This window comes from Rhopalosiphum maidis, chromosome 2, assembly GCF_003676215.2.
Source record: "Rhopalosiphum maidis isolate BTI-1 chromosome 2, ASM367621v3, whole genome shotgun sequence".
Lineage (NCBI taxonomy): Eukaryota > Metazoa > Arthropoda > Insecta > Hemiptera > Aphididae > Rhopalosiphum > Rhopalosiphum maidis.
Genome location: NC_040878.1, coordinates 84,244,540 through 84,269,395, shown reverse-complemented (window position 1 = coordinate 84,269,395; position 24,856 = coordinate 84,244,540). Strand labels below are relative to the sequence as shown.

Sequence of the window (24,856 nt, the reverse complement as noted above, 5' to 3'; positions counted from 1 at the left end):
TCGCATCACAGAAACACTATATATTATTATAATACACTATTATGACGATTGATGGCGCATGTATACATGTAGGTTGTAAGTAATTATGTGCCAACTATATATATATATATATATATAATGTATTATATTATACATGTATTGTACAGTATATCGAATATGGGGGTGCATTGCCATCTGCAGATCGAGGAGACCGGCGACAGTCCCCGTTCCCTGACGAGGGTGCATACGGCTCGGTCCGGATACCGCGGTTTTTGGAGGGTACAGTCTATGGGTTTTCCCGCGCTCAACGACAACGCCGACCAAACAACAGTGTTCTCCCGTGCGATAATATTCTCCTCTCCATGCGCGTCCAACGCAAACGCGGTACATTACGCGGTTCTGTGGCACAAATGGATAATAATAATAACAAGCAACGTTATCATCGCTGAACGTCGGCGCCTCTCTAGCCGCGCACAACTAGTGTCTGGTTCCCGCGTTTTCGGCTGGCGCGTATCACGTAATATCGTGATATTAATATATTATTGTATATATATATTTTGGACGGCGGCACACAGACACAGCTGATTTGCCGCGCAGACGAGTGCGACAACCGTTTTGGTATAGAAAGGAAAAGGGAGAGAGAGCGAGAGAGAGAAAAAAAGAAAAAGACCACCGAAACGACAACAAGCACGATTCGTTCTGCGAGCTGGAGGTCGGCAACGACGGCGGTATTTTCCGATTGTGACGCAGGCACGACTAACAGGTCATATATCTTCATTGGCGCGTGCTAAAATAAAAGACCTTTGACAACGGCCACGTCTCGATCAACGCCATTATTTTAGCACGAGTCCCTGTGCCGTCTGTCACGTCTGCTGTGAGTATATACACAATATTTTAATATTATTTTGTGTAGTGAAAAAGCATTAATTGTAAACGTGGTTGTTGGTTACATATTTGATTTTAGATGATTATAATTATATGTTATTATTACTTATTAGCAATAGTCGCGTAATCGTCACCAAGTTAGGGGAAGGTTTGTTTTAGGGTTGATTTCGCACGTGGAGTAGCGTGATTCCTACCTATTGTAATAATCGTCGAACATTTTACAAGTTTAATATGTTCTTAACTCCTGTAACTGAAAGTTATCGACCTATGTCGTTGATCAGTGCTTTTTGGGGATGTTTTGCTTACAGCTGTTAAAAACCATATTTTTATTTTTTACTAGTATAATATGCTGTAAATACCAAATCAACCTTAGCTATGGGATCAGAGATATACATTTTAAGTAGGTAAAGATGGATTGTTAAGAATTACCATACCTAATGACTAAAATATATATATTATATATTATATTCTTAATGGTTTTTCATTTCATTTCTCATTTGTATTGTTTGATAAAAATTATTCTGTCTTTTTGGTAAGACTTGTGTTACTGTATGTAATTCAAGTATATATGGATAATGTTGTATATATATTTTTTATTAGATTTTTAGTGGTTATATAATTAAAAATGTTTGACACGATAATGAAGTAACAATAGTATTATTCACTACCTATATATTATATAGGTACAATAGGTATATGTATCATTATTATTTATGTATTTAGTAATCTCAATTTATTATATCTCCAATTAATTTAACATCTCATTTAATATATTCTTTTTATAAAATATAGATATAGTCCCTGTATTTATAATATAATAAAATATATTATACAAAATAAATATCTTACATTTATTGTATTTAAATATTCTTTTAGATAGATGATATTTAGGTTAATTGTTAAATTTATTTAAAAAATATATTTGCATAAACGAATTTTTAATTAAAAATGCTAATATAGCGGGAAGTTCTTTTCACTATTTGACTTCTTTTTAACTTAATATACATTATATCAATTAGGAGAGTCTAATGGTTAATATTACTAAACTCTAAATTAGTACCCCCTGAGAATTAATTAAATTTATAAACTTCTAATTTTAGTAACGTTTTTTTTTATTTTGCCTCAAACTCCCAAGCAGTATAAACTGTTTAAGAAGTCATTGGGGACAAATTGATGTTCAAAGTCTAGGATTCTATGCTATTAGTTTTTTCTTGAATTGTATAAGTTTATTCATAGGGTGGTATATTTTAATATTTAAGCTTTAATATCAATTTATGGTTCTTTATGCCTCATCCAAGTCTTGTTTAATGCTTTTTACTTTACAATACTTACTAGGTGATATTAGAATGTTAAAAGTAAAGAACGATAAGTGCTTAAGGTTTAGCGATTATGTATTAAGTAATTTACTTTGAAGCTATTTATTTCATTTGAGTTATCTTTATGTTTGAATTATTATTTTTTTAAATGTTAAATTAAATTTAAAATTGTTATGTGTATGATTGAATAATGAATGTATTAGTAACTCTATGTACCTAGTATTTTTAAATAATTAAATATAAATAACATTTATTTGCTTTTAACTACAAATACAATTTCACTAGTGTAACTCCTACAGCACATAGCACAATGTAGTTAGTGGTGTGGCAAGCATATTTAAACTCTAAGCAAAGTATTCAAACAATGATTTATCCACTACCCCCTCCTACTATCTTATAATATATAAATTTAAAACTATGTGTTGGTTTAGAATTTTTGTAATAGGATACAGGTCATCAATAATTTAGTATACATAAAAAAATATTATGATAATTAATTATCTATTCATCCACACAAATTTTATTTTTAAATTCAAAATAAATTTCTAGGGCTAAGCAATTGTATTAGTACACAACTGAATAATAATAATTATTATTGTTAAATATCTTTTATATATTCATTTATACAACATTTAGGTACATTACTATAATATATTATTGACAAAATAAATATAATAAATCAAATTATGCATTAATTAATTCATAATATTTATCCATAAAATGTGTAAAGTCTATCAGATAAATAATATCATTAAATGGACTTAAATTATAATAAACTAAAAAAATTAATTATTTTTGTGAATTTATAATATAATTATAACAATTTGTTATTAGGTATTTATTATATAATAGCTTAAATTTTGATTACTTAATTAAATAGAAAATAAACTATTAAGTATCAAGTTTTAACAAAGTAATGAAAAAACTTAAAGGTAGGAATTAAAAATAAAACAAAATTTAAAAATTATTATAAAAACATGTTTGAATAGTATATTTTTTAATAAAAATAAAAAGCAATTACTATTTAAATTGTTTAATACCTATTTGTAGTTTATAAAAACTAAATGGACATAATTTTAAACATGGTGGTAATGCGCTTACCATTATGGTCGCATTGACTACAGTGTTTGTAACAGAGGCTCTGTTATGAAGGTGGTGCCATGCGAATAAATAATTAAAATCTAAGTAGTAATGTATAGATTCTTCCTATCAAAAAATGAAACAAATAAAAAATATTTTTTACTTTTATTTATTTAAAAAAAAATTTAGTTTGTTTTCTTACATACATATTTTTCCTAGTCTAACCTAATAGTCATAATAATTAATTAACACATACTTGATTAGCATTAAAAATATATTATGATGATTATATGACTTATTACTCATTTTTTACTTTAAATTTGGTGGTGATAAATGTAATAATTATAATAATTTTAGCTTAATAATCCGTAATATTTTATAATAACTTAATTTTAGATTAATTTTTAATATTTTTTTTTAAGACATCTGTATAATTTACAATACTTTCTTAATGTTAAATTCAAATTAATTAAATAATTATTTGGTACTTTTATTGTATTTAATTATACATAAAATATGTTATTTATAAAATTATTTTATGTATACATGGCTTAGGTCCTAGAATACTAATATTATAACTATAGTTAAATAAATAAATCACCCTCAATATTATGATAGAAACTATTAAATGATTTAAAAATGTTCCATAATTAGTATATAGTTTGTTAAACAAAGTAAATTATGATAATAGTATAGTTGTGTATTATTTATGTAGATTGTCTCTCATTTAAATATATGTAACATTTATAGAAAGCTACATAGCAACTAACATTTGATAGTTAAATATTCCCAAAATTAAAATTATTCCAAAATACAATTAAAAAAGAATGTATATGAAACACAAAAAAATTAATTATAATTTTATAATATGATTGGGCAATAAAAAAATATAACATCTGAAAAGTAAAAATTATTTTATTTGTACTATATCCAACATTTAAACAACTTATTTGGTGAAAACTTAAAAATAAATCTATATTCACATTTGGGAAAAAATTAGGATATTAAAAATTACACATTCCTTGCTTATTTTTCGGTATATTCTTTTACTATTTTTTTTTTCACTGATACCTACAAAGTGTATAAAAATTGTAATTTGTGAAAATCAACTAATCATTAATCTACTTGTATACATAAATTTCTTGATGAAATTGTATTATTAATAAGGGTTAAAAGCTATTACCCTAGTACCCTACATGATAGGTAAGATGTTATAGTGACTAGGTGTTATAGTAACGCAATATTTTTTAAAGAAATATTAAATATTTAAATATATGTTTTTAACTATGGTTTATACATACATTTTAAATTTATAACTAATGTAAGAATATGCTAACTATAATACTGCACACTAAACATATAATAGTGTACAAATGTATTGTCAATTTTATGTCCTAGTATAAACCACTAAAAAGTGTCACGAGACATGTAATTTTTAGTATTCAATTATCACTTGTTTATCTTATTGATTTATTTATAATTTAAATATCTAAAAATTAATTATATTGTTTATAAATAATTATAATGGAACTATAGAAATAATTCATAGAGTATTCATTCATTACTCTATGAAATAATTGCATAAAAAAGTTGATAAGTGATAACATCAGTATCAAATAGCCAATATAGGTTAATTTACCATGTGTTTTTATTATTTATTGTTAGATTGTAATATATGATTACAAGTTATGAAAAATGCTTAAATGCCACATTAATAACAATTTATTACTTAACCTCGAAAATCTAATTCATGACTTCAAATTATAAAGGGTTAACTTATTAACTTAAAATATTTTTTTTTAACAATTCTGACAAATTTTTTTTTTAAATTTAATTTATATCACATCGAGATGATCGAAACGGAACGAGTATTTACCGCTTTCTTGCTCTGTATTTTAAATTTTGATTTATATTTCTAAAATTATTTAATCTATTATTTTAATTGTTAATTAATATTGTATTATTGTGTATTTATGCCATCTCCATGCCTAATAATGAGTATCACAGCTATTATTACATTTTTAGTTAAATAACTACGATCTACAAGTATAATATTAAATAAACACTAAACATTGACATTTGGAATTATAATATGCACCCTTATGTTTATTTCGTCTAAGCCATATAGAATAATAGAGAACAGTGCATTTTACTACCCTTTTAGAATGCAGGTATAATTATTATTATCGTGGGTATTGTATAATTTTTATCAAAATGCTTCGAGCACAGAAATAATCCAAGGTCTCCTGATTATATACAGCATCCGTGTTCACACGCCTTCGAAATTTGGTATGTCACCGATACTGTAAAAAGTTTCCGGTTTATTTTGTTCTCATGGAAATTACATTTCTATAGTTATTAATTGAATATTTTAATTTTCCTAGATTATTTCACCTGGTTTCTATACAATATAAAGGAGGCGGTAACATTTGTGCCCAGCATTTTACATGTTTTTTGGTAAACGCCTTAGTTTATACTGCCTGTGTTAATTTTTTATCCAGTGACAGTGAAAATTCATTATTTCTTGAACTGAGAAGTGTTTTTAAAGTTTTTACACAACTTCTTACTGTTTAAAGTATTTTTTATTACTTATTACCTTATATATTATTGTTTAATTATGTATAACGTACATATATTTTTTTCATTTGTACATAGTACATTAGTATATTTTTTTTAAATAATCAATTTTTTTTTTTTGTCATTATTGGGAAACTATCCATTTCATTTTGGTCAATTTCACTTAATTTTCGATTATATAGTGTATACTGTCACAGCTGTAGTGACGTCAGACACATAGGACATCAGCTGACAATGGTGATAAACTGTGTCTAGTGGTCTGGTTTGGTTTTCTCTCCTTTTTTTTCTTTGTTCTCTATTAGACCCCTCTTGGCTATTTATATTTATTAATTTTTTTTCATTGTGTATACGTCTCTTCGCCTCTCTCGTTGTCAACCTTCAATATAGGAATGAAAAGATCCGTAAAGCGACATTCTTAAGTTACCATTTTTTTATCTGTATTAATCAAGAGGTAGTCCCGGTTCCAGCAATGATGGTTGATGTTTGTGGTGGAGGCGGGAGAATAGAACCACAAAATCAAGTATAATAAACGATAACTCTTCGTTTAGGGTGAATGGCATTTTCTTTCGGTAGTTTGGGTCTTCCAAAATGGCAAAACTTATTATGATTTAAAATTTTAATTAAAAAACCTATATAGTATTTTACATACCTATTTCTATTTTTTCTAAAAATTATATTTAAAAATGTACATTTCCAAAAGGTCGATTCATTTCTTAGTAATTTTATTCTTGAAAATATTATAAGAACCCGATTAATTTAATTCAAGTTTGCCTAAAGATGTACAACTTTTCAATAATTAGTTCGAATTAAATTTACTTTACTAAGTATGATGTATCAATATCATTAATATTTGTGAGCGTTAAATTAATATAGGTACAATAAAATACATTAGTGAGTTGTATATAGTATAATGTATGAGTAACTATATTCTTCAATATAATATTTATAATCTTTAACTTAAATGTTTTCATCTTATGAATCATATTATATTTTCTTAGGATACATACAAGTATAAACATATTATTTTCATTCATTGTTCATTATTAAAATGAATCCAATACATATTAAAAAAAAAAAATAGAGAGATATCATCGATTTGACGGTGATTATTAAAATTTCAGGTCCCGCTTGGTTTTATTTAAATATATTATAAAAGAATAATCATCACTTTTGCATTCACGCGGTTTGTATATACTAGGTATATAATAGTATAATACTACTGTATGTACCTCTCGGCCTTGGTAAAGATCATATACTAGGCAGATCCCCGTCCGGTAGATTCGCGCGTGTTTTAAGCGTCACAAAAAAAATATATAATATATATAACCTTGTGCACAGCTGTTATGTTCTTCGTGTGAGACCTACGTGGTCCAGCTTCCTGTCCCTCTCAATACTCATATATATATATATATATATATATATATATATATATATATATATATATATATATACTCACATGTGTTAGTGTGTGTATTCATTTATGTGTGTGTTATTCACCTCTACCAAGAAAACGAAGGTATAGCCGGTTCGATGGACAAATCAGGTATTACAACACTCGTGGGATTCAGCCTTAGAGAAAACGAGAGAGAGAAAGAAAACAACAAAATCTACACTCGTACAGGTTACATATTATACCTTGAATTTTACAGTTTCGTTCATGCGGTGACCCAACGATTTTATTAGGGCCACAATTGGTGTGGTGGTTTTTTTTTTTGGACGTGATGCTCAGCGGACATTCCGCCACACTTGTAGAATGAAAAATCGATCGATCCGCTACATTGTTGTTACTTAAGCGCCCTGTATATATATATTATATTATATCAACTCTTTATGTAGGCTCTTTCTATACCTGTCTGTTTCCTTGTATTCGTTTCAATTATTTGCCATACTATGTATAAAACGCCCCCGCTGCACCATTTACAATAAATATTGCACTCTCAAATATAATATTGACGGTCATTGGTTAGTGATTTTATTGTAAAGTAAAAAGCACTGAACTCGATGGTAAAACAGGTCTTATATATCGTTAAAAGTCTTTAAAATTATGAACAAATTGATAAATTAATAATATAATACTATAAGGTATGCAATAGTATAAACAATTATAAGTAATTATTTTTTATTTACTTATTTGTATTATTATTGTAGGCGAATATAGTAATACAATTTTACGTAGGTTATTATATTAAGTTTGGTATTTTATAAAACATTACAAATTTGAAGTTATTTATTGACAGCTAATCCAGTATTTCGCAGTGACAATTAATAACATTGCTATTTATATCATATAAAAATCGGTTATAAATCGTTTGCGTTGTAAAATGAAGTTATCATATATATAATATATATATATATATAACATACGTATGTAAAAATGTTTTGAATTCACCATTGCATTGAACAGAAAAATGGGGAAAATATTGGCGGTACGTAGGGTCTTATTCGTGTCTACGAGGGTCTCTTAAACCGACGGGAAGGAAACGTTCGTCTTCCCCCTTTTGTTCCGGTAAAGCCAGTCGGTATCGGTTTTAGTCTCCCCCAGAATACAAAAAGAAACTCATTTGAAAAATAACGGTCACGACGGGTGTAAATCTTTGGTCGTACCTTTCTGACCCATGAAAGGTAGAAACATTTACCTCAGGATATCTTTTGAAATACTAATCATCTATATAATCACCTAGTATTGAAAAAACGAATTTGTTTTCAACTTTCGATCTAATTTTAAGTATTTTACTTATTTTTAATACGATGAAATATTCATGAATTTGTCTTGCCTAACCTAACCTAGGAACGCAATAACGTATTTCTTATATGTTATATTACATATTGAAAAATAGTTTTATTTTAATTGTAAGTTAATTAACAAATGATTAAACTTTAAGATATAAGTACTATATTATGTTCTTTTGTTGGATTCATTTATATATTAATACATATCCAATAATTGAAATATTTTTATTAGTTATAAGTAGATATTCATAACACATTCTTAAATTAAAATACCGAAAAATTAACGAGAAACCACAATATTTTCAATTTTCTTTAGAGGATGTTCTGCATACAAATGTAGCCTCCGTATACTAATGCATGGGTCACCAAATGGCAGACAAAGAATTAATAACTCATATTACGACAACATTATTTATGTGTTATTGTTGTAAATTATTATTTTTGTTAAATATTATTGGTTTTTAAATAATGTAAAAATGTACTTAGAATTTTGATGACCCACAAAAAATTTTCAGATTTCTTATGTGGCCCTTCAAAAATATTAATTGGTGATCCCTGTACTAATGTATAAATGTGGCAAGAAGTTTTATACTCAAAAGAATCCATTTTACTTCGTAATTTTTAATATTAGAGTAAATTCGTCGTATTAAATTTAAAGAAATTTTATTTAGAGCCCTGTTAGTTTTTATAATTTTAGTTTTGAAGCATATTTTGAATATTTTAAAACTGTAAATTTTAACTTAATTAACCTTTTATCAAACTTTCATGTAAGAACAGTATTTATATTTGTAGTTTGTACGTTGGCTTTTTACAATACTTCTATTTTTAAACGTGTTTCGGGTGTATAATAAAAACTTAGGTCTTAAACAGATAATGTTCTAAACTTTAAGTTTAATAATAGGTTTAATCATTTTTATATTAAAGATAACAACACAAAATGAATTTTTCTAATTGTAAATTTATCATGTTTTCCGTTTTTAAGATAGAAGCAACACATGGAGTGTAGATGGCCTTTTAACACATTCGTAATAGTAATATTATGTGTTTGAAATCACAAAATAATAATTAGTTTATTATTAAATTTGTTCAACCAATTTGATAGTAAAGCGTTTTGAAAATACATTCTAAAATAATAAGCATATATATATCAGTAGCATATACTTGTAATAGGTATATCATAATTCTTTTCTATGATAAATCCAACATATTTTATCATTTTTCTTTTTTGCATTGAAATTAATTTATGTGTATAGAAAATATGATTCTGTATAAAATAATGATTGCTTACATATTTGTTGGAAAGTACTGACTACATATAAAAGGTTATTTAAGAAATATAAATACATGATTTTAATAAAATTGTTTATTATAAACAATTTTAAAATGAAAAGCGCGCCAAATTATCCCCTTCACGTTTAAACCCAGGGTATATAAACCAGGTGTAAAGACCTATATCTCTCTTTGGCTGACCAAAACCCTCGATCGATAACCCTCTAAAATGCACGTGTACGTACATTTTTTATAATCTCTTTATGCATAATCTGCCATAACATAGTAAACCTTGTTAGTGTGTTAAACCGGTTGTGTTAGTTTCATCTTTTACTAATTCATTTACGTTAAAAATACATAAAAAGGTTGATGTTTGGTTACCTAAAATTACAAATACAATGATTTTTATTTTATATGTTGTTTAAGTACTTGTTTAAAGAATTTTTGATTCTTAAAATCGTACATATCAACGGAACCGATTTTACTAGTTCCAACACATGTGATTTCCATTGAAACAGTTCTTGATTACCGAAGGGACTGTATCCAATTTACAACAAATAACTAAACCAGTTTGTATTCATAAATAAGGATCTCATTAACATTTTCGTTATTCATTTGTTTTCTTAAAATTTAATATTTTAATTAACTGCTTTAGAGTTTAGACTGACTATAAATTAGTAATATATATAATTATTATACTATATTATGCTAATCAATATAAATTATATTATATAGAAATATGTGATAGGATATATTATTTGAATCTTAATTGTTATTAACAATGTATTATATAAATTGACATGTCTGCTGCTTATTATTACTAAGTTAAAAATATTAGGTACACTAAATTATTTTTGATTATATATCCTACAATCTTGTATTCTCAAATGTGACGTGGTTATTCATATGAACTTTTTTATAAATTTGATAAAATTTATACAAATATACAAAATATAATAAAACCATTTAATATTCTTGTTTTTCACATTTTCATTTTTTATACGAATACTTTCAAACAAGTAAACAACAGTTATACACGTGTAGTATTGAATAATGAATAAATAGTTAGTAGTACAAAGTATTCTTATAGCGAAAAACTGCTAAGCATTTTAAATTTGACACGTGCCAGTACCTAACTTCTATTTAATTTATGCAAATACAAACGGTGAACCATGAAAGGCGGTGTACAAACTAAACAATAAAAAGAGCTAGTGGCTATTTAGCACTGTGTATAGTTAGACACATCCACATGTGGCTAGTGTCGTAGACCGTCTTTTGTCGTGGTCCCGATAAAAGTCGAACCGGAATTGAAAGCATCCATCTGTCGGCTCTGCCACAATATGTACAACCCCTTTTTTATTATTATCCTACGTTACACCTGGAAGATTTTGATCAAGCATTATATATACATATAGTTATGTACCTACGGCGTATAAATTAAATGACCCCTGAATATATTTTTTTAAAGGCATGACTAGTTTTATTCAGTATATTTTGATATTTATGTCATGTACCCATTTCTACTCGAAACATTATTTAATTAGAAGTTTTAAAGTATGATTTTATATTATGAAAGTTGGTAAGTTAAATTAAACAATATTTTCAATGATTCAGTGACAATATTATTAAATAATTGAATGAAATCGATTTAGTAAACGGTTATTCATTATTAACTCAATGATTGTACTAAAGGTTATTTTTTATGATGTGTGTATATATATTATATATCTATAATACTGTATAGATATATTTGCCTATTAACATTAAATAAAATCATTTTGATCTAATTATGTAAGTGATTATTTATAGTTAATTTTCAAATAAATAAATTATAGACGGGTGGTATTAATTTGTTATTATGTTTACAAACACTTTTGTTTACTTCTATGTTATCTATGTATTTTTAAAGATAACACCTGAACATTTATTCGACATAATATTATTTTCATCTCTTTTTACGAGTTGTATTTAAACCGGTCTATAGTTTTCAAACCAAGTTGAATGTCCTCCTCCGTGCGCCTTTTTGAATTCTATTTATAATGTATATATATAACAACATTTAATATTTTATCCACTTACCCCTTTCATTTCAAAAAAAAAAACGTCATGTATAGTTATTATAAATACTATTGAGTTACTCTGCAGTACAATGTGCATGCCACGGCGAGTAGTTCGCCTAGTGCTCGTTTTGGTTGAGGTATTTTTTTTTATTATTATTACTATTATAATATATTATTCATTATTATTCGCTATTGGTATATATATCTATATACTACTGCGTACGTACACCGGTTTGTGTATGTATAATATGTACTCATGGACAGCTGCATGCGCCCGAAAGCGTGAATTTGCGCGGGGAAACACTTCACGTTGAGCGCGTATAATGACGATTGGGGCACGCGACCCCTGACAATTAAGCTGCCCACCAAAGACACATCGCGTTGACTCCCGCAGGTGGTAAATTGCAATATAGTATTTTTGGACGCGAACGAAAAATCCTACTCTGAGTCTATACTTGGTGTTTAGGGAGGGTCAAAAGCGTCATTTTATGTTATTTTTGGGAGCTGAGAGTATTCTATATATATATATATGAATACAAATACATGTTATGTGCAGTATGCGCGCAATCTTCGGGTTATTATGTTGTTCGATTTCTTATGCAGGATACGTATCAAAAACACATTGTTTAGTGTCACGGACATCTGGTCTATGTGATGTATATTATGCTCCAATGACGAGTGTAAGGTACACGGATCGATCGAGGATCCGATCATTGGCCAATTCTTTAAAACGTATACTATAGGACCATGAACGTTCTCTATAACTTAAAACGTTCTTGACTTCTATCTAGTTGGCTGTTGGGTGTATTATTTAATGTATATAAACATATAGGTATATAGAAAGTATCTATTTAAATTTAATTAACAGTATAGTGTTCAAAGCAAATTCTGCTATAGCTTATATATTCTTATAGTGTATATTACATGTGCGTTATATGTAATGTGCATATATATTTATTATTATAATATGTTTTATAGAGAGCATGCAAAATATTCGTCATTCGTGCGCAATTCTAAGTAATAATAACACAAACAATTTTATTTGTCCTGCATATTATTCTTAAAGTATTAAAAGTAAACGTGTTAAATGTATTGATAAAACGAAATATAAATTTACTCTATGAACTGTTATATACTGTTGTGATATAAAAATATGAAATATTTAATGTAATACGTATGTGGTACTGATAAATGATAATATCATTGCAACCTTGTATAATTTATGATCATCAGTACATTTTTAGTCTGAATTTTTCTTTGAATACAATCAATTATATTATATATCGAAAATTAATTTTTAAAATTGTATTATTAACTTAACGTAAAGCGTAAAGTGTATTTTACTTTGATGTAAAATATTGTAGAAACTATGTACTTTATTAATGTGTTTAGTCCTCAGTTAGACTAAAAGAAATGACTAATAAATATTTCTTTTTTACTTTGTTTAAAGTTAGATAATGTGTAGGTTTTCAATAGTAGTCTATAATTATTAAAGTAATAGGTATTATTCGTTTTATTTTCATTAGTGTTTCACAATTAAATTATATTTTGACTCACTTAATTGCTTTTGTAAATTATGTATTATCTACATTAATTTAATTTTAAATGTAAACTCAAAATATATATAATAAGCTAGTTAAATAGTGTCTAGTACTTTGACAAAAACGATTAATCTTAATAATCCATATAAGTTTTCTTTGAGTATATTTTATCGGAATTTCACGTAAACCAACGCTTTATCTGTGTGACACACATAGTTAACACGTTTAATGTCTTGCCTGTGTCATTTGCTTAACAAAAAAAAAAAAAAAAATTATAATACTATAAAAATCTTGCGGGGCCCCATTTTATAAGTTTGACCTTAATATTTCCTGACCTTCCATTTGTAATTTATATAGATGACGTGACAGCAAAAAAAACTTATCTGCCATCGCCACCGTGTTCGTTTGATGAGTTTTTAGCAAACATTATACTTTGATGTATCGATGTATGAATAAATATTTAGCACTCATCGATTATTACTTGTACTATCAACGCAGTTATCATATATCATACATATTTTCCTTTTAATTGTTGGTTCTTTTATATCCCCGACAAGGGACGTGTAATATCATATTATACCGAAAATGTGTAATACGAGACTGTTATGCTGGTGGTAATACTTGGATAATGCGTAGGTGATTTAGCAGATTTGCATTCTGACATGAGGTCGTTTTCCCTCCATAATACTGTTCGCGTCTTACTAAAAAATGAATTATTTAAATTTATTACGTATATGAACGGGAAATTAATATTCCTATATCACTTAATTATTCGATTTTTAGATTTAAGTAAATCGAATTAATAATTAATCTAATGCTATTATCCTGTAAATTAGTGTAAAACGTAGCTAAATAAATTTAATACATAAAAATAAATGTATTCTGCATTTTGGATTCTATAAATTTGGGTGTACAACATTGTTGTTATTATTAAGATCTTTTCATGTATTAAGAAATTAAAATTCTCAATTTTATTCGTTTATTATTTACTGTTTGTTTCGTTAATTACACAGCGTAAATGTTGTTTGACTGCTTAATATTTTACTAAAATACAAGTTTGCTTTATTCCTAATTTATTTAAATTTATCAAAATGTATAATACTATTGATTAATTTAAGCTATATCAATTACTAATATATATTTTCCTAAGCAGGGGCCTACCCTCTCTAAGCTTACATCTCCCACGATGCTAAGTCACGCGAATCTTTACTCGTTTTTGGATGTAACATGTGTTCGTTTACAGTATTCTATATATTTACTTCTAAAGACCACGTGAGAGAACTAGAAATCAGTCAACAGTGACTATAGCTAGTCTACATCATATTGTATTTTATTTTTTATTTTTAATACACCTACAAACCGTGTCCAAATGAATAATAAATGTATGTAGTTTTTCATATTTTTATTGAAAAGATATTTTGTTTCCATTGTAAACAAATTCGTGTTGACGATGCATTAAAGTATTATTGTGGTATTATTATCCTTTTAAAAATCGTTCGAAAACAGCTCCAAAATATATTGATGCTTTAGTCATATGGCAAATAAATTTACATTGGAATTAAGCTAGTAATAATATTCATTGTGTATTGATCAATTCAATCAAAAATAAATTAAAATAATTATTTATTAATAAGAAAAAATTCCTTGGCTGTTTATTGCTAATTCTTTATTATTTTATCGATTTGAAAACCCAATATCTATTTAATCTTAGTAAACGATAATTGAACTAAATCATAACATGACTTATTATGATTATTATTTTGTCATAAACAATTTTCTAATTATTGTTATCATACAGATCGTATCAAATTCGTTAAGGTCTATATGCAGTATATAATGTGTTGTTCAGTAGGTACTTACAACAGTAATTATAGTGAATATAAAAATGAAATTGTAATATTGAAAATTCAGAAAAAAATTACCAAAAATATATAGCGGTTTAATAATATAATAGCCTTCTACGGGTCCACACTTCATCATGTTTTTAGAATCGCGATTTAGTTCCACGGTCAAGTTATTTCAACACCTGTCACTATGCAGGCCACTGTGGCATAATTATTTTTAATTCTACTGATTCTGAGACAACATTATATTACATTATAATATCCTAATATTATAATAGTAAACGTCATGGTACAGTAACTGTCGAACGGACGTCCTTTTGGTTTCTCGTGTATATTTGTATATATATGTAAAGTAATAATTAGTTACGATTACAGTATAATATTATATATATTTTTAGTCAGACAGTGATGATATTACACTACATTAAAACATGTATGATGTACAGTAATAATAATAATATAACAGTGAGTTTGCGTCAATATATCCCGCAGGACCGGACGGCATTATTGTAATAATACACTGAGTTTCTTGTGCTGCCATTAAGGACAAAAGGGGTACTCCGTTTAGCCGCCACTGTCCGAGGACGACCGACCTATACCTATGTTATACCTATATGGTTCCTGAACCGCGTCGGCCTTGTAATGATATATAATCCCTTTTGTACCCACAAAGACCAATTGGCGCCAACCAAAACAACGTAAATGGAATGCTGCTGGTGGCAGTGTTATATTATATATTGTATAAAATAATACTATACTTATATAGATTTCGAACACTACCCACAACTACGGACCATCGGGGTTTTGTACGTTTCGGTTGGTCCTCTTTTGCGCGGCAGAGGAAACAAAATAACATCGTCCTACAACTGCTGCTGCAGGTGAATCCAAATTTGATACTCATTGATCATCGCGGTGGGCATTATTATTATTATTATTATTACTTTTTTTATGGTGGACGTAGGGAAGTGTACATGTATAATACTCCGAAATTATTTATGATTGCACTCCGGGGGTTCTCATTCTGTCGTGATACGATGACATACATTGGGAAAATTTTTTTTACAAAACTCCAGAGTAAAGTGTCGATGTGTAACTCCTTTCAGAATACAATCGTGAATATTGTTGATAACAGGCCCGTTTCGAATCGAAGTTGCCAGATGATAATTTATATCGATAGTAGAATATTTAATGTATCGTGCATTATAGGTTGGGCAGCATATTATCATACAATAACGATATTTCATAGTATGAATGTAACAAACAACAATTGAATTAAAAATACATTGTGCCTATGCCTTATATGTTTTTAATGTATGTGATTGTATCTATCGAGTTGAAATTTGTCACATAAAAACATATTACATTTATAACGTATAAATGAATTATTATTTCTACCGCAATAACTAATTGTAGTACTTATTGGTCATTATAAATTCATAAAAACTAGCAAGTTTTATTTATTTATTAATAATATATTATTTAACGTAATAAATAATTGGTATTATTTAATTTTAAGCATTGTATGATAGTTTATGCTCATAAAATAAGTGAGGGTATTTATATAGTGCGTAGAAATAATGGTATTAATTTGGTAATGAAGTCTGTTACTTCTAATTGCATAAAACACATGTTACTATATTTAGATATTTAAATATCTCTAACCCGGAATGGAGTATCTTTCAGAAATAATAATGTTTTTTATGTATTCGACTTCACGATAACCTTTCATAAGAAATATCTGGGTTGCCACACTATTTGTTGGTAAATATTTTTCGTTTTGGTTTGAAAGGAATGTTTATGTAAACGTCATAATTAAGAATCCCTCCAAAAACTATTTTTTTTTTATAATAATAAGAAACCCAGAAGAACATTTCTTTCCGTGTTTCAGTAATTGTGTAGAACGTGGGTTCTTATTTATTTGATACACAAGTAGTTACGACTATAATTCATTGTTAACAGTAAACGACTTCTTATAATTTATAAACTAAGATAATACGAAAACATATTAGTGCTTAATGCTTATAAATTATGCCTAGTGTTTCTTTTTATCCGAGCATAACGATAAAAAAGCAGTTAGTTTTAAGGTAAAATTTGTTCGTTATACATTTATACTTGTACCATTAATCGTGTATTCTATTGAGTACTGTATCTACTTTAGTAAGAATTTTCGTGCCTACATATTATGTGGTACAGCCGTAGGTACTCTGGAGTGAAGAAAATTTTAATTTAAAAAATCAATTAATTATATTATACAATACAAGTTGACTATATTGTTAAAGATCGTTAAACATTTTTGTCAGATCACAGACTTTTCTACTAATGAAAAATATTATCTGTTACATCGGTTTATCGGTTGTACATACAATTTTTAATTTATTCTCATCGTTAAATATTATTTTGCGTCTCAACGTCCCATTAAGGGAAACTAATCGAACGACCGTACAATCACGTTATCGGCGTACCACAATCGATATTATTATAAAAGAAAAATATAAATTTGTTGGATAGAATGAAGCATACATCATAATAATAAATACTCGGTTTTAATTTATTTTCGTTGTCGTTCCAGTGATATAATATTATACATATTTGACGAAAACAATAATATCGCGGAACAATAATAATTATAAAAAAACAAATTGTTTTTTCCAAACGTCGGACGGTGTGAAAGGTAAATAAAAACAACAATAATAATTAATTATTATTATTATTATTATTGTTACAATAATATTATTACGTAATCGCATCGTGAACTGCAGGTAACGTACGACGTGCCACCGGCGTTATCGCCGCGGACAACTTTGTTTTGGCGGCAAACGTGCGGCCACGGCGGCGGACCGCTCGCGCGAGTTTGTGCTCTGTGTTGTTTTTAGGCGGGATCTACCGCGCAGCAGACGTCGGCGCCAGACGGTCAGCTGTTGCCGGCTCGATCAGCTGATCCGTATTGTCAACAAAGCGCCCGCGCGCGCGCAAAGAGGGCCTGCATTCCTGTGAGCTGCGCGCCCCTCCGCCCTTAAACCGGTTCCGTCTGCCGTAGGCGGCCACAGTCGGGATCATTGTCTCTTCGTTACCGTCGACCAGTCGCTCGTTAACCGTGAACCCTGAAGCGTGTTGTGTGCTCTGCCTGCCACCGTTGCCGCCGAAGTATTCGCTTCCTCTGTCGTCGGATAATTTTATTTTTTTACAAAACTGATTTTTCCCGCTCGTTGTTTCGATAAAATTTCGTGACAACGGTGTTGATTAAATATACGATCTACGTCTGTCTGTTAGTTCAACTACGCGGGGCCCGAGGTGCAACGTGCCGATTCGCGTAATATCCGCGTCCCTCCCCCGTGCGGTCTATCCGACCGGAAGGGACGATTCGACGACCAATACACTCGTAAGTTTACTTTGCATATTTTTTATCGTCGCGAAGCCTTATGTTGAACGTTTTAATAATTGGTGTTTCCTCGCATCCGCTACATATACTGTAAATTGAAAATTTTTCCGTCGATGGTATACACGACATAAAAATATCTGCACGCCCGTTTTTTGTTGGCAAATTCGATTCCACTTTTTTTTGGTCACGCACGAAAATTAGCGATCTCACCACTGCAGAGATTGGCATCGGTTTTTGCGCGCGCGGAAAACGATCGCGATTCCGGTGACCTCTGCCGGTCGGCGGCGGCGGACCCCCTGGTAGAGGAGCGTGGAACTCGCGCGCAATAGGCGGACAATAGGGAAAACGCTTTTGGCGCCCGTTTCTTCGCGTCATCCACGTACTCTTGCGGCGCGCGCGTTTCCCGCCACCACAGCGTCACCGCCCGAGGCCAAAAGCCCGCCCAATGTCGTTGTTCGGTCCACGCGTCACCTTTAGTTTTTTTTTGTCGTTTAGTTTTCGTTCTCGCCTTTTCCATTTGTTTTCCACGGATGAAACATTTCGATTTTTATTTTTACCCATCGTGTCTTGTCTATCGTACGTTATTAACGACTCATCGCCTGAAATAATTTTCAATCGTATTCTACTAAACAAATACTATGACGCACACGCCGACTACCAAGTGGTTTTCGATTTGTATACTCGCATAGTTCTGAAAAAATAATTTTAATCATCTTGGTGTATTATATTATTATTTTTCTTTAGAGTAGTCCAATGCGTAATAATACACGTGCAATTACCAGTTTTTATTTTTATTTTTTTTAATTTATTAAAATTACAAGTACTCATGAAGACTGCTGAATACGTATTTATTTTATATTAGGTACCTATACTTATTATACTAGTTCTTTAATTCATTAAAAATAATGTTATAATCTTCATTTATATGGTTACCATTAAAGCAAAAGAATTCGTTCAGTTAAAAATATTTAATTTTAGTTCAATTAGATAAATTGTATTTTAATTCAGACATCATACTCATCATATGATATTATTTTTTTTTATCTGATGTTCATTGACTGGTTTCTTACCCTAACTCTTACATGTATATATTAATATCTACTACCAATGGTGTAAAATTACTTTTAACTAAATTATTTATTACAAATGTCAAATATCAATTATACGCATACATTTGATTTTCAAGTATAATTTTATCATAATGGCTAGATAACTTCTTTGTATATCATAGTTATAAATATAATATAATTACCTGTTTATTTTTAAGAGCTTATAGAGTTTATAATACTAATTACATACTTGTATTTTCCATTTTATAAGTATATACAATTTTTACCTATTATATGTTATTTGTGTACTGTCATACAAATATTTTAAAGTTTTTATTTTTACATAATTATATGTTGTAAAAAAGGGCAAATCATAAATATAATTCTTGATTTTTATTTTTTGTTTCAGGCATTATACATTCCTCAAAGTCAACTACAATGAATGACGCCAGTTCATCTAACATTGATGGTGTTTTGAAAAGGAAAAGACATGTAAGGCTATTTTTATTGTTATGCTGTTTAAATGTTATTTTCTTTTTTTTTTCCAAATAATTTTAATTAGAAAAATAAAATATGTAATGATTGGGCAATAATCTTAGTTGTTACTATTTGGTACCTATAAAATTAAGATATTAATTTTTTTTTTTTTTATAGTCAGATAATTTTTGAAGGTACTACTAGTACTAAGGATACTAAGAGAAATATTTTTCATATTTATAGAAATTTATTAATTGCTTATTATATTTAAGTCACATGTTACTTAATATCTAGCATTTATTATGCATATTATTATTTGAATACAAATATAGTACTACATGTATTGCTCATAGTAATATAAATATTTTTAAAGGTATCAAAATTATAGTGATAAAAGTTACTTAATAATAGTCATATAATAAAAATATTATTTTTATATAATCCAGTTTTACAATTTGTTTTAATTGAATATGTAAATTATTTGTTATCTTTTAGAACTCTGAAGGCTATTTACATAATGGTACTGTGTCAGGCAAGCGGATGAAAATTGACCACAGTCCTATTGATCTCCCAAGTATTTTATCTAGATCTAAATTACATGGTTCATCACAGTCATCACTATCAGATGATAGTGAGCATCAATATTTTACAAATTTACAAAGAAACTCCAGAGTAAGAGCTGACTCTGATCCATTTCAAATTAATTCTGAGAACAATGATTCCTTCCAACAATTAACTGTTGGTAATAATGGAAGTGTAGAGCGGCGACCATTATCTGAGTTACAAGTTCTGTCGCCTGACTCTCATTCAATTTATTCAGATGATAGGTATGTGGTATATAAAAAAAAACCTATAACTGTGGAAATGTTACTTATTTATTTGCTATATTTAGGTCGGAATCAGAAGCTAGTAGTCCTGCTCTCAGTGAACCTGCCCCATTATTATCTGACAATGAACTAAGCCCAGATTGTATTGATAGTTCTGAACCAAAGAAAAATATTGAAAATGATCCACCTACATATGTGCCAACTCCACGTTATTCAAACATTCAAGATAATGTTGGAAGTACTGTAGTTACTACTTGGAGCAAGTAAGTTATAAATTATTTAAATAATAAAATAAACAACATAATTAAATTTGTTATTTTATTATTGTTTTAGATTTCGAGACATGGCCATTAACCATAAGCCAATTGCATTAAATGAAAGACCATGTCCATTACCTGAAATTCCTTGGGGTAAACGTGCAGCTTTTTGGCAGATGATATGTAATAGAGATTCTGCAACATTAACTTACAGGAATCCTGATTACCAAGATTGCCATGAACATATAACACCTCGAATGAGAGCTATTCTTTTAGATTGGCTAATTGAGGTATTATTTAATGATAAATTATTCATGTTATCATATTTAAAATTATTTATTTATATTAAGAATTATAATGTATATATTTGATTTTAGGTGTCATCTGTTTATAAGTTACATCGAGAAACTTATTATTTAGCCATGGATTATTTAGACAGATATTTATCAAACAGTGATTCTATTCCTAAACAAAAATTACAACTCATTGGTAATTAAACTTTTCCAGCCTTAATTCTTAAGCCATACAAAGACAAGTTAATTTAGGGTTAACTTATTTTTTGTACATAGGAATTACTTGTCTGTTTATGGCTGCCAAAATGGAAGAGATTTACCCTCCTAAATTAACTGAATTTGCTTATGTCACTGATGGTGCATGTACTGATGAAGATCTGTTAGATATGGAGAAAATATTATTGATGGTAATTAAACATAAATATAATAATAATTAAACTGACTACAAAGAATTAACTAATTTTTTTATGTGTTTTTTAGCATCTGCGTTTCCGTTTAACACCAGTTTCTATAAACTACTGGGTAGAACTGATGTTGCAATTCATTTGTGTGGATGATAGTACAGCTGAAGACAGTTTGATTACTCCACAATTTCCTCAAAATTTATTCAATCAGGTGGCTCATCTTTTAGATCTAGCCAGCCTAGATTCAACTAGTTTACGTTACTCATATAGTGAATTAGCAGCATCCGCTCTGACTATAGTGCTAAATAAAAAAATTGCTTTAACAATTTCCGGTAAGTAATAAATAATAAAAAAAAAAAAAAACTAAGTTTATTTTTGAGTTGCAATTAAACAATATTTTAAATTATTATTATTATTATTTAGGATTATCAGAAGGAAATGTATGTAATTGTGTTGAATGGATGTCTGTATATTGGAGTGTAATTCTTGAAGAATACCAGTATGAAGAAATTGATTTTGAAAATGATTCAGAACAAGTAGATGGCACCCATGTTAAACAACAACACTTAGTCAGTATGGATATGTATGTAAGTATCATTTATATATTTTTATTATGGTATCATCAACTCATTTTAAATATTTTCTCATTCCCATTTATCTGTTAATTTTGCACTCAGATGTAAAAAAGGTACACGTCTTTTTTAATATATTTTTATGTGTAGTAGATTTATATTTTATCAAAATTTATAGATTATCAATATTAATATCCTTTATAGTAAAATCAATTGCCTTTACTAAATTTATTTGTATTTTTAGGATTTAGCACAGAGTAGATTTGAACTAATTCAATTATCCCGAGTCAAAGGCCCAGTAACTCCTTCAAACTTATTAACACCGCCATGGAGTGGTAAAAAATATCCTGTAACAGCTGAAGAGTGCAAACCCTCATGTAGCTATAAATAATAAATTAAATACTGACAACACCAACAGTAAGATTTTTTTATTAAAACATGTACATTTTACCTTGCAATAGGTCATTGTATTCTAGTTTTCTTTGTGTTAAATAATATTTTATTTTAATTGATAGATTCTGTCTTGACGACCTAGATTATTTAAATGTGCAATAATAATCTATTTTTTTAAATTAGTACTGTTGGTAGTTAATTATAATTATAAATACAATTTGGAAATCAGTAATCATACTGAAAATTTTTTTCTTTCAAGTTAATAGCTGATTTCTCTCCTGAAAAGTGTAAAATTAAGGTCAACATTGTTGATTGAACTGGTGTTCCTCATTTAAAGTTATGTCAAATTGCTAAACAATGAAAAAAAAATATATTTGACCCTCATATTGATTTTAATTTTATGTAACAATCACTTTGTATATTATATATGATTAACTAAATACTTAATAGACTCATGAGTAATTATATTAGGGTTATTATTACAAATTTTTTTACAAGCCATTCCTTCATATTACACAATCTTATAATTTTGACTTTTTATATCAAATTACATTATCCTTTTGTATTCTAGTCTTATTTAGCTGATAATGATAAAATTATTTTGTGTAGTCTCATAGCATGTTTTATTATGTACAATTTTTTTTTTTTTTGAAACTTTAAATTATTATTTCCTTATGTTAAGATGCGCATATTCATGGTTTTGTACTAACTCCATGCGCTAGTTATATATTTGTATATGTGTAATTTTGAAATCAACGATTTTCTAATGTGCCAGTTTCTTTTTATGTAATGCAATGACCAGAATTTTTGAAAAATTTGTATAAAGTGATCTCCATTCAACATTGAATTTGTATTAAAATATATTATAGAACATAGAAATATATATAAAAAATGTTTCCAATTTTTTTACAATAATTATGTGAATTTCATTATCTAACTCTAACATAATTTTATTCTCGTTATAGTAATCATTACTTACATAAAAAAAAAATTATAACTAGGCCATTAATAAATTAGAAATAATCAGGTTGGGGAGAAGAATTTGTATATTTCTTTAGTTGGTATGCATTTAAATTTAATTCTTATCAATGGGAATATATATTTTATTGGGATAATAAAAATTCTTTGTTATATTATTAGCAGTTAAACATTTTTGTTTTATAGTTAAAATTATTTTATTCACAGTTATAAATCTCTATAAACATAATATATAAATATATATATATTTTTTATGTACATGTGTATAATGTAACTTAAACTGGCTTATAATAAATTATGATTATAATTATTATTAAAATCTTTTGTTGTTTTATTGTATAATTGTAAGTGTTCTGTTTCCTTGTTATAGTTTTTGAATCATAAACTATAGTTGTTGATTATTGTTTATGACTAGTAATGTTTCTTTTGAAAAATATTGAACCACATCCACACATACATATTTTGTTATTTGTTTGTTATATTGAATTAATATTTTTTTTTTATGGATTAGAACTATAGTCTTATAACTGATGTTATAATGAGATTGTGAGTAAAAATATAAAAGATATTGAGTTCATAAATTCAAATTTTAAATTGCAAATTTTCATACTTGATAATTTGCTACTGTAAAAATTATTTTTTCCATTTTATTAGTTTTAGATTCAGAATGGAGTAGAACAGAGCGTAGTATTATTGTTTTATCATAATTTGTGTTTTTTTTTAAAAAAGTGTTTAGTATAGTCACTATTATTTATAATAGAAATAAAGCTTATATTAGTATTTTTTTTAAACTGAAGAAATAACTTTTTAATTAAAAATGGTAAAATATTTTCAATTTTAGTATATATATATAAGAGGCTAGACAATTTAATACAAGTTTCCTCATAAGCTGTTTTTATAAAAATATAAAAATTTCAAGAATATAATATATTATAAGCATTTTTTA

At 27.9% G+C, this 24,856-nt stretch overlaps 1 protein-coding gene across 3 annotated transcripts; it reads left to right on the top strand.

Moving 5' to 3' along the window:
- Window positions 1–639: 639 nt before the first annotated feature.
- LOC113551412 (G1/S-specific cyclin-E) lies at window positions 640–23,829 on the top strand. 3 transcript variants are annotated; one of them, XM_026953647.1, is made up of 10 exons: window positions 640–853; window positions 20,119–20,201; window positions 20,682–21,013; window positions 21,079–21,276; window positions 21,347–21,560; window positions 21,648–21,759; window positions 21,840–21,970; window positions 22,044–22,299; window positions 22,391–22,554; window positions 22,784–23,829. In XM_026953647.1, exons 2-10 carry the CDS (start codon window positions 20,148–20,150, stop codon window positions 22,928–22,930), a joined length of 1,608 nt encoding a protein of 535 aa, XP_026809448.1. In that variant the 5' UTR covers window positions 640–853; window positions 20,119–20,147; the 3' UTR covers window positions 22,931–23,829. The 3 variants fall into 3 exon arrangements, with proteins under 3 accessions (XP_026809448.1, XP_026809446.1, XP_026809447.1); XM_026953645.1 differs by lacking the exon at window positions 640–853 and adding an exon at window positions 18,342–18,660 and having other exon boundaries at window positions 22,784–22,930; XM_026953646.1 differs by lacking the exon at window positions 640–853 and adding an exon at window positions 19,146–19,522 and having other exon boundaries at window positions 22,784–22,930.
- The last annotated feature ends 1,027 nt before the right edge of the window (window positions 23,830–24,856 follow it).